Source organism: Pinus tabuliformis, chromosome J, assembly GCF_031772625.1.
Source record: "Pinus tabuliformis cultivar Carrire ecotype Pingquan chromosome J, CPIR1, whole genome shotgun sequence".
Classification (NCBI taxonomy): domain Eukaryota; kingdom Viridiplantae; phylum Streptophyta; class Pinopsida; order Pinales; family Pinaceae; genus Pinus; species Pinus tabuliformis.
The window spans coordinates 438,789,716-438,800,761 of NC_142295.1; the positions used below are offsets into that span (position 1 = coordinate 438,789,716).

At 36.1% G+C, this 11,046-nt stretch overlaps 2 protein-coding genes across 2 annotated transcripts; one reads left to right on the forward strand and one right to left on the reverse strand.

Annotated features, from left to right (window-relative positions):
- The first annotated feature begins 5,852 nt into the window (after positions 1 to 5,852).
- On the forward strand, positions 5,853 to 8,765 carry LOC149227703 (glycerophosphodiester phosphodiesterase GDPD1, chloroplastic-like). Its single transcript, XM_089380576.1, has 10 exons — positions 5,853 to 5,988; positions 6,115 to 6,216; positions 6,314 to 6,498; positions 6,610 to 6,669; positions 6,758 to 6,838; positions 7,016 to 7,216; positions 7,300 to 7,395; positions 7,497 to 7,584; positions 8,192 to 8,300; positions 8,489 to 8,765. The coding sequence occupies exons 1-10, from the start codon at positions 5,973 to 5,975 to the stop codon at positions 8,763 to 8,765; spliced, it is 1,215 nt and encodes a 404-aa protein (XP_089236702.1). The 5' UTR covers positions 5,853 to 5,972.
- A 463-nt stretch (positions 8,766 to 9,228) lies between these two features.
- LOC149227704 (G-type lectin S-receptor-like serine/threonine-protein kinase At1g61480) lies at positions 9,229 to 10,820 on the reverse strand. The gene is made up of 6 exons (XM_089380577.1): positions 10,797 to 10,820; positions 10,579 to 10,705; positions 10,184 to 10,323; positions 9,856 to 10,066; positions 9,569 to 9,737; positions 9,229 to 9,262 (listed from the first exon to the last, which is right to left on the reverse strand). The coding sequence occupies exons 1-6, from the start codon at positions 10,818 to 10,820 to the stop codon at positions 9,229 to 9,231; spliced, it is 705 nt and encodes a 234-aa protein (XP_089236703.1).
- Positions 10,821 to 11,046: the final 226 nt, after the last annotated feature.

An 11,046-nucleotide genomic window follows, 5' to 3' on the forward strand; every position in this document is an offset into this window, starting at 1 on the left:
ACAAAAATGGGGGTTTTGTAGGTGTATACCTTATAGATTTTCCCTCGTAGAACACAACATTTAAAAAAAATAAAACTATTGATTGATAATAAATTCCTTAATTACTATGAACCTGATCTGATGAGCTAATTTGCATTGGCTTAAATTAAATTAAATTTTTGAGTTATTAAACTCCATTAAAGGATAATTGATGGCCTAATTTGGCCATTGATGCGCAATTCTCCTGCTTTCAATTTGCATCCATCATTAGCGAGCTTGTCTGCTTCTTTGTTATGGTCCCGTAATACATGAAAGTATGTTATTGATGGAATGTCTTTTACCATTTTCCATGCTCTTTTCATGATATTTTCCTAAATATTTTTCCTTTGGCATTGAGCCTTTAACTAAATGTTGCAAAATAAGGAGGGAGTCTCCCAAGATTGTGAGCTCTTTCACCTACTTTTCTTTGGCAATCAAGAGACCCTAATAAAGACCATGAATCTCTGCTTGATTATTTGTCATATGACCAAGTCCCCATGAGTACCTAAACACTTCGTCATCCTCATAGCCATAAAGGGCCCCTCCCCCTCCTATCACTCCTGACTTATTATGTTAATTTATTATAAAGATTTATAATGTTTTTTTTTTGCTTGACCCATGTGGATTTGAACCTTGAATCTCATTGTTTACATAATACTTATAACACAATTACAACCAATAGAGTTTCCCCTCTGTTGATGGGAAAAAATCACCTCATCAAAATTAAGGGAATCCACCCAATCAGAGCCCCAAATTAGACTCTTTTCCGTTTCGAATGATAGTTTTGACTAGAATTTTGGGTCCAGTGACCCGTAAAATGAAACTTAGATGGAAATGGATAACATGGTAGTGGTGATGGATTTGTATCGAAAACTTAATATAAAGACTAATATAAATTAAAAGTAATGTAATCTAATTACTTTAACTATGTATCTCAAAATATATGTGATAAAAAGATAACGTTATTTACTAAAAATAAAGATTTTTAAAAACCAATGTTCATAATATTGATTAAATAATTAATTTGATTAAATAGTCAATCAAATTAATATTAAGCTCAACACATATGAAATAGTGTTTTCCTTGTTCACTGTATTTTATAATGAATTGATCCCACACATCAATAATGATTGTGCTTAAATTAGTAAGAACATATACATGAACACTGCTTAAATAATTAAAACATTTCCCTTTAAAAATAGAAAGCAAATAGAATTGATAGAAGTACATGATCTGTAAATGATATGTTCATGGTAGATTTGGAATGGTTCAGATATATTATAAAGCAAAACTTATGTACAAAAGTGCAACAAAAGATCTCCTTTTCTCCAAAAATAAGAACCCTTTACATGAGTTCGAGAGACAGATTTATAACCTTCTTTACAACTAGGGAGTACAACTAATCCTCCTACAAACGCTCAACTAAAACATAACAACTTTCATTAAAAGGTAAATAGTTACAAAAACCTTAATCAGTTGAAGTCAAACCAATAGTGTACTGTCGTTGTTTTTGAATTTCTAGAAGTGGTGACATCTCTGGAGGAGATCGAGGCTTGATGTGTAGCCGACAACTGAAAGCAGATGCCTTCAGAGTTGGCAACATTTGAATGGATGTACTGGCAAGTGCCTTCACGACTAGCCAATCACTATGAGGCTTGATTAGGAATTTCCAATTAAGGTCGAGATTGATCTTATTTAGTTGGTCAATTCTTTTAACAAACTTGACCCTTTCCTCAAACCAATCCTTTTGGAATTTCTTTACATTTGGCAGCAAATCCTTTGAATGACTGGATATCATATTTGATTCAAGTAAAGAGTCTATAATGGAATATACTATGACATTAGAAAAAATCATGTGCATCACTCACCAACTTTTTTACCAATCGAATTATGACTTTCCCACTTTTTAAAATAATAGATTTATGCATTTCATCAAATTTAGGGAAATCAAATTGTTTTCCCTCAACATTATTCTTCCATTTCAATAGTTTATTCAGGTTGCGTTTGTTATCATCATATTAGGTCTCCATATCAACTAATTCATATTAGGTCTCCATCTTGCACTATGCTTGTATCAAACTTAGCATATCACAAAAAAGTTGTTGTTGCTTTTGGAGATGAGTATTAAGCTCATAGGCCTCTTGTTTAAATTTGACTATATGTGGGGTTCCAATCTACATCTGTTCTAATTTGTGTTGTAAATCTCTCTGTCCACCCTTCAGTTTTATCTCTTCAACATGCTTGATTTGGAGTGCATTAAACTGTCTTTGTAGTTTTGACAATGTGATATATATTTTTATTTAATTATGCTTTCCACTGTGCTTTCAATTGTTCCTTTTATTTTACAAATTCATGTTCCATGGTGGCTATCTTTTCACTCTTCTCCTTTAGAAATTCCTTCACTTCTATTGCTTTTTCCATAGTTGCAGAGGCATAAGCACCTGTAAACTGAGTCAATTTACCAAGCTCATCACTAGGAGCAGCAAAGGATCCTTTCCAAAAACTTCAAGAGAAGTAGTTAGAGGGGAGAGGGGAATTTCATGAGACCAACGCTTGGGATTCATTTAACTTTCTCTTCTTCCTACCCCTTTTACTACAAATTTATGCATTGGGCTGTAAAAAACACCCATAGGAGGAATCTCCTCAAAATTGAGGAAGATTTCAGAGGTAGGATTGGTAAGGATAATTTCCACATCATCATGAGTAGCCATTGGTGTCTTCTCAAATACCGTTTGATCCGACCAAGTATTTTTCATAGTGCTGGGATCATTTTGTGGGTCTTGTTGTTGAGAAGAAGTCTCTTTTACGATGTTTACGATTTCTTATGCTCCTTGATTTGGTTGTTTAAGGATTTGGTCAAATTCTTGCCATACCGTTTCCAATTCTGAGTCTTCTGTATGAACCTTTCCTTTAGGGTTTGAAGAACTGGTTGTCCCTATTTGTTGTTGTTGAGTGATAAATACCTTGTCTTTTAAAGAGGCACATATTTCTAGAGGCAACTACAATAAATTCATAAGTGAAAGCGACAACCTTGAATCCCTGAAAGCCAAGAATTGCTCTTGTTCTTTCACTGATAATTTTTCATCAACATTGTTTAAGACCATGTTATACGAGGAGGCTTCAACAAACAAATAATCAAACTTATGTTCTTCATGATGAAACCTTGTGATGCCAAAGGTCGTTGTAATTTTTCGTGTTACTCTGTCAGGGTCATATGTCCTGACAGGGATGGTGGCCAATTTTAACGCCTGAATGGGTTGTCCCTCTTTTTTTGCATGAGCATAATTGCTTAGGTAAAAAATTCCAAAAGGAAGACGAAACTGAGGCCAAACCCTTTTATTGGAGTCTTTTAGTGCTTTCATTATTCCATGAGCTACTGTCTAGTAAACTACTTCTCTACATAGTAGTTTATTGGGAATGTAGAGGGTGGTTCAACATAACTTACCCAAACTCTAATATATGTAAACAATTCCTCACCGAACTAGTTCTTGATTTTCTTGAGGTTATCCACGACTTCCAGAGACATTCTAGGGGGCTTGGCTTCAAAGACTATTTCATAAATAGGAATGATAATTGTGTGGAAAATTTCATAAAAATGGCCAAGATAATTGGATTCCCAAAGCATACTATGATAAATGTGAATTGGGAGAGGCTTAGAAGGGGTCCATTTCCATCCCATGGATAGGAAATCCAAAGAAAAACAGAGACAATCCATAATGTAAGTAGACATGTAAAATGGGAGAATAATGTTTTCATAAACACTTCGAGAGTGCGAAAGGCAAGGATGTGTTTAGCTAGATTATTAGGCAATAGGGTGGCCCAATCAAATATATATCCCTCAGACACCCCATCAATTAGAGAGACCTAAGTATCAGGAACTCATAAACATTGGGATAATCATAAAATTTGCACAAGATGGCAGAAATTTGACTAAAAGGAGTAGAAAGTGGGGTTATAGAACACTTATCGTCCTCCTTTCCTTTATGTTTATTTGGGTTCTTCTTCCAATCTCTTATAGAATCAACAACTTATCCATGTTTATTAACGGAATTTGCACGTACTATTTGTCAAAAATGCATTGTGGTTCTGACAAATGGTACATGGCTTGAAGTTCCTCTGGTGTGAACGACCAAATAATGGTGCCCTTTTTAGTATGGAACTTTCACTCTGTAATTTTTACATTCTCGACCACCCACTGACCATATCAGTGTAAGGCATTAATATGGGTCTCATTGCAATTCTATGCAAGAAGGAATTTGTTGCATCTTGAGGAATTTCCTCTGAGGTAGGTGTTTTGTCACCAATTGTCACAGTCCTCAATATAACTCGAGGCCCTTCATCTTCAAAATACTTATAAATGACCTCTCCCATGAAGCACTCCCTTAATCCCTTGTACAAGCCGTGTCTAAAAAAAGGTCTGCATCAGGAAACTTATCATTTATAATTTCCTTGTATGGACCATAAGTTTGTTGTGCAGGGGCTTTCTTTTTAGACTTTCCTTCTTCATTTCGTCTAGGTGGGAAATATCAAAGCTTGCCTATAAGAAATGTAAGAAGAAAAGAGGAAAATAGCAGAGGAGAGAAAATACGATAAATAATAGAAATAAATTGTAAATTGATGGTTTAACCCATTAAATTAATTAATTTTCCACAATAAATGTGCCAGCGAATAACTGTAAGGAGAGTGTTAAATTGATTAGACAATGGATGCGCGAGAAGCCACGTGAAGAGCACCACGTCAGATCCTTGGAGTAAAGTGCCCGAAAGAAAGTTGAAATTTCTATTTTATAAAGTAGTCGGGCTTCCAGGTATGCAAACAATAGAGGAGTAGGAGTGATGCAATAGCTCGGAAGAGAAAGCCTAGAAGCAAATATAATAGAGTTCCAAGTATTAGAGGCACGAGGTGGATAGAGAGGAGAGAGGAGTACCTGGAAGCCCAAACGCCCAAAAAGTTTTGTAAATTGAAATTGTAAAATATTATGGGCTTCCGGGTAGGTGGGCTATTAAGGCGGAGTGGGGCCACTTTTCGTAATAAAAAGCGATAATATTGTATTAACGAGAGTGTGGTCCAAACCTCTTATGCACATATTTAGGATGACCTGGAGCTCTACTGCCCACGTGCCCATGAGATTTTTGGAATTAAAATTAAAGGAGTTATAGGATTATGGGCACCAAGGTGCCTTGTAGTTAAGTGCTAGAGTAAAAATGTGTTTTTCCAAAGATTTAGTAATATTGTTGAGGCAGCGGTGATTTAAAAAAAAAAAAAAAAAAAAACCATATTTTATTATTATTGTAATGCTTACAACAATTTTTACGCCGTAAGGCGTTCCCTCTGAGATCAACTTCCTTAATTGCCACCGTGTACTTCTCTGAACCATTCGATCCTATGTTAGACGATTGAAAAGTTACAGACCGTTCGATCGATAATTGCATACCGTTCGATAAATAATTAGGATAAAAAAAAACGTTACAGATTCTTGTAATCGGTGAACAAAACGTTACAAATTACAGAGAATGCAGTTTAAAGTTAGAAGCGATGGGGGTTTCAAGACAATAGCAGCCATATTTCAGTGCACTTCAGTCCGGTGCATACACACAGAGGAAGAATTCACCGAGGAATTGCTGCTGAAACCCCTGCCAGACCGCAAAGTTTTGGCCCACTTCCACTTCACTAACAGCTTGCCTCTCACGAAGATCCATGGCCGCCACCACAAGCTTTTTCCCAAAGCCATTTACCAGCCGGTAAGTACACGATGCCATTTCTCGGTGCCAAGTTTGAATAATTTGTAAATGAAACACTTCAGAAAAATTGAAATCATTTGAGAACATGGTATTGTTCGAGCTAAATTATTGTCCATGCAGTGATGCGATACAACAGAGAAAAAAATTTAGTGATTTTGCTTTAAAGAACTTTTATTTTTTTGAGAGGATCTTGATTCTTGCCCTAAACCAGACATGGCAGTCAGAGCATGTAAGGATTTATTTTTGTTATTTTAATTTTTCCTGTAAGTTTTAGGTCTAAATTTGAAAATGTTATTTTTCCTTGTTTAATTTTGTTATTGTCCTCTGCTTTATGGTGTTTGTGCGGATATTGCAGTGCAAGTTTCAGATGTCCCCAGTTTCGATGGCTTAACAGAGCCTGGTGGAATAAATTACACACAGCAGCATACTCAGACATTAATCGATCGTTTGTGGGATGGTAAGTCTTAATTTTCATGGATTTTTACAGATCCGTCTCAAGGTTCATTGCCGTGGGCAGGGCTTGAAAATTTGATTAGTTTACGACGGCTTTGCAGGTACTGATAAGCGTCGAAGGGTATGGAAACCTTCTGTTAATTTTATAGCAATCGGTCATCGTGGCAGCGGGATGAATAAAATTTTAACTGCCGATAAACGGTCGCAGGCGATAATGGAAAACACGATAACCTCATTCAATGAGGCCGGGAAAAGTGGAGTTCGGTTTGTAGAGTTCGACGTGCAGGTAAAGGCGGGAGCCGCGACTTTATTCTTAAAAGATCCGAGTTAATAATTAAAGATTTTTGTGAGGGATTTTGTATTCTCTGTCAGTAATTGTAATCTTTTGATTTGGCAGGTGACCAGAGACGACCGTGCGGTCATCTTTCATGACGATTTTATTGTAACGAAAGAAGACGTAAGGATTTACGCTTCGGTTTCTGTTTTGAATTCCTTAGTCTCCTCATTGATGGGGAAAACTCAGGAGTTTTCATTTCATTTTACAGGAAATCATTGTAGAAAAGCGAATCGGAGAAGTGACGTTGGAGGAATTCCTCTCTTACGACTTTCAAAAAGATGGCTATAAGGTAACTGCAAATCACCGTGGAAAAGTCGTGCGTTGAATCTAATTAACTAAATCCTATTGTAGCTAAATTAACATAGTTTGTGAGATTCGAACTCGCGACCGTGTGGACGAGAGAAAGAAAATTGTAAATTGTAAATTGAGGCAAAGATTAACACAACTTGGTTATGGTTCCTGTTAGGTTGGAAAGCCTCTGCTAAGAAAGACACGGGATGGAGAGTTTTTAAACTGGAAGGTGTCGGTGGAGGACAGTCTGTGCACTCTGAAGGAGGCTTTTGAAAAAGTGGATCTTTTCATTGGATTTAACATCGAGTTAAAGTTTGACGATGAAATTCAATATACGGAAGACCAGCTACGACATATACTGCAGGTCATTCTTGAGGTGAGAAATGAGTCCTTCCACAATTTGCTCGAACATAGTAACCGAGGACAAAGAGTTGACAGTAAAAACCTTAAATTTCGTAGGATGTTTACCAAAACGCAAAAGGAAGGCAAATATTTTTTTCTAGTTTCCATCCGGATGCAGCACAGATCGTCCGCAAGATGCAAGATACATATCCAGTAAGTCTTTAAAAAATAAATTTACCAAGAAGAAATGTGTATGCGACGTCTCTCGCTTTTCAGGAACTCTAAGATATGCTTCCTGTGACTTTATTTTGCAGGTTTTGTTCTTAACAGATGGAGGAGTACACACATACCAGGATTTTCGAAGAAATTCTTTGGAAGAAGCCGTTAAAGTATGCATTACAGGTATATTAACCGTTTCGGAGCTTAAATCGGACAAAGCTCGTAATGCTCTAATCTGCATAGGTCCTCTATCGATCTGGTAGGAAATATTGACCTGGTAAACATGGCAGGTGGACTCCAGGGAATTGTTACAGAAGTTAGAGCCATTTTTCAAGATCCTGGAGCCATTTCGAAGGTTAAGAAGTCCGATCTTTGCCTCCACACATACGGTCAGCTGAAGTACGCATATATTCTCCCCGACAGGCATCCCATTTCTTTTCGTATTAATTTACTTAAATTTCATTGGGGACCATTTGTACTTTCTTCATATACAAAAACTTAAGACAGGGGATACCTTTATTTATTTCTCTTGTGTATGCGACGTCTCCCGCTTTTCAGGAACTCTAAGATATGCTTCCTGTGACTTTATTTTGCAGGTTTTGTTCTTAACAGATGGAGGAGTACACACATACCAGGATTTTCGAAGAAATTCTTTGGAAGAAGCCGTTAAGTATGCATTATAGGTATATTAACCGTTTCGGAGCTTAAATCGGACAAAGCTCGTAATGCTCTAATCTGCATAGGTCCTCTATCGATCTGGTAGGAAATATTGACCTGGTAAACATGGCAGGTGGACTCCAGGGAATTGTTATAGAAGTTAGAGCCATTTTTCAAGATCCTGGAGCCATTTCGAAGGTTAAGAAGTCCGATCTTTGCCTCCTCACATACGGTCAGCTGAAGTACGCATATATTCTCCCCGACAGACATCCCATTTCTTTTCGTATTAATTTACTTAAATTTCATTGGGGACCATTTGTACTTTCTTCATATACAAAAACTTAAGACAGGGGATACCTTTATTTATTTCTCTTGCTTATTAAGAGATGTCAATGCATAGGCATTTATGTATTCATTTCTTTTTCTGCAGCAATGTTCCAGAGACCGTTTACATACAGAATTTAATCGGCGTCGATGGAGTAATTGTCGATTTTGTGCGAGAAATTTCTGCCGCCATTGAAGGATTTACCGGCAGTAACGGCAAGATGAGCCAATCGACCGACTCACAGGTCGTTGACTCGGAAATTGCATCGATAATTTCTTGTGAAAGCCAACAAAGAGAGCCACAGAATTCTCCTCCGAGCTTTTCTCCGCGGAAATTATCGTTTATATTAAAGCTTATACCACAGTTGATGCAGAGTCAATAATACCAGATCAAACCCTCCCTTGCAAATGTTTTATAGAATCTTAGTACATATGATATTGCAAGAAATGTACAGATTGAAGTATTTATTTCAGAATTTCGAGGTGAAATATTTGAGAGCGTAATTCGCGAGAGATTTTTTTTAGTTTTTCTTTTTAGGTTCCAGAGCCAAGGTAGAATTTTCATGAAGTACAGCTTGTAAAACACGCAACCTTATTTTATGTTTTTCTTTAGAGGTTCCAGAACTAAGGTAGAATTTTCTTGAAATACAGCTTGTAAAACATGAAGACCTTTTCTGACAGAAGTGATTTAATTTAAAACTTAGTCGCATCTGGTGAGGTCGACAAACCAAGGTTCAACTTTGACCAGTGGATATTTACGGATTTCTAAACATATAAGGGTAGGATTTAGATGATGTTTAATGTAGGTTTATTAATGTTAACAATTGTTTTGGGACTAAATCATTGCTAAAACCTTTGTATGATATTTAATTGCTCAAACCTAATTTACCAAATTTAAATATATTATAATTTTACTATCCAAATGTTAATTACTCAGACCAAATTTACCAAATTTAAATTTATTATCTAACTGGTAAATTTATTATAATTTTATTATCTAACTAATTTAAAGAGTTGTTTTTTGAGATTAAAAAAAAAATCTCATAAAAATTTATTGAAATCACAAAAAATCACAAATACTCAAATTTTTTATTAAAATTACACATTTCTAAAATTTTCCAAAATACCAAACCCTTGTAAAATCCAAAAAAAACAATTGAAATAACACAACTCAAAATTTGTATACAGATTTTTTTTAGGATTCAGCCTTTCATCAAGCAAACTGTTGTTTGCTTTAATGTCTCTATGAATTATTCGCAACTGTGAATCCTCATGAAGATAAGGAAGACCACGAGCTATTCCCATTATGATGTTATAGCGTTTTTGCCAATCAAGATGTCTCTTCTTCTCTGGATCTGTATTTGTATTCAAAGAATAGTAATTTTCAAAACCTTTTACATAATCAATCTCATTAATTTATGAAAAAATGATCATCTTTCCCTCATACAGGAAACAAAATTCAAAATGACATACCAAATGGGAAGGTGTCAAGACTCTTGTTTCGCAAATACTCATAAACAAGCAACCTTTCGAGACCCTCGGCACAACATCCGAGCAGCTTTACCAGATTTCGGTGTTGAACATGGGTAACAAGCTTCACTTCATTCATAAACTCTCGTTTGCCTTGTCCAGACCTTACAGACAACTTCTTCACTGCTATTTCTTTTCCGTCTCTCGTTATTCCCTGGAAGAATCAGTCCATCAACAAACCATGGAAAAATCCCTGTTCTTGTTCCTCTATCTGGAAGATGATGTAAAGTGATAGCGTTAAACTTTGAAACAATAGTGGGTAGGTAAATACCTTGTATACAGGGCCAAAGCCTCCCTCTCCAAGCTTCATGTTTTCATGAAAATTATCCTTTGCTTCTGTGAGTGCTTCTAAGGTGAAAATAATTTGCTCATGTTCGATTAGTGTCGATTCTGGATCATTAACATGTTTTTCTACATAGAAAAAGAAGAGGCAAATAAGAATCTAATTTCATTAGATAACATAAATATGAATGGGTTGTGTTAAAGAGATGCCTGGTTATAGATTCAATTTTATTTCTAGATGGTAGATTTAGAATATTTTGAAAATTATTCTTAAAATCTGCCATCAAGATAAGTTCAGAATAAGATAAACAAGAATAAGGTCAATTATTCTTAAAATTTGAGATAAATTCCGCTGATTCTACCTTCATTCTGCTGACATGTTACTGGGTTCCGTGAAAAGAAAGATTTTAGTCTGTTCCTCAGGGCAAACAAACAGACCATTAACGCTACTAAGACGCCTACCACAATCCCCACAGAATTTTCTGTAGAGCAAATCATGTAATGCATTGTACTGTTATTTACAGACATTGAAGTTACAATCAATTTCTATAATCCCCAAAAGCAAGGAAATCATAAAATTAGATGTGGCCATGAGGGATTACTTGACGTGGTGTGTGAAGCTCCATTTGCCTGAGTCACCTGAGTCATATGGGCAGAAGGGTTTGACTGGGAGGAGTTAGAGAATGAAAGTGGACTAGCACTATTCCCAGCAGTACTAGTGTTAAAAGAAGGGTATATTTCATATCGAACCCTGCAGCTTCCCGATAGTGCCTGGGCTCCTCCATTCAGAGAACGACATCGGTGGAGGTTATTCGTTGGTAGTTGAAAGCAAGATCTGCAGTCCTTTCTGGA

Bases quoted from the DNA above. Each gene is read 5' to 3' on its own strand.
- LOC149227703 (XM_089380576.1), top strand. The intron at 6,670-6,757 runs GTAAGGATTTAC...TTCATTTTACAG, and splicing joins TTATTGTAACGAAAGAAGAC to GAAATCATTGTAGAAAAGCG. The intron at 7,217-7,299 runs GTGAGAAATGAG...TAAATTTCGTAG, and splicing joins TACTGCAGGTCATTCTTGAG to GATGTTTACCAAAACGCAAA.
- LOC149227704 (XM_089380577.1), bottom strand. From the start codon at position 10,820: ATGGAGCTTCACACACCACGTCAA. The intron at 10,067-10,183 runs GTATTTACCTAC...TGATTCTTCCAG, and splicing joins GCTTTGGCCCTGTATACAAG to GGAATAACGAGAGACGGAAA. The intron at 9,738-9,855 runs GTATGTCATTTT...ATACAAATACAG, and splicing joins TCTTGACACCTTCCCATTTG to ATCCAGAGAAGAAGAGACAT.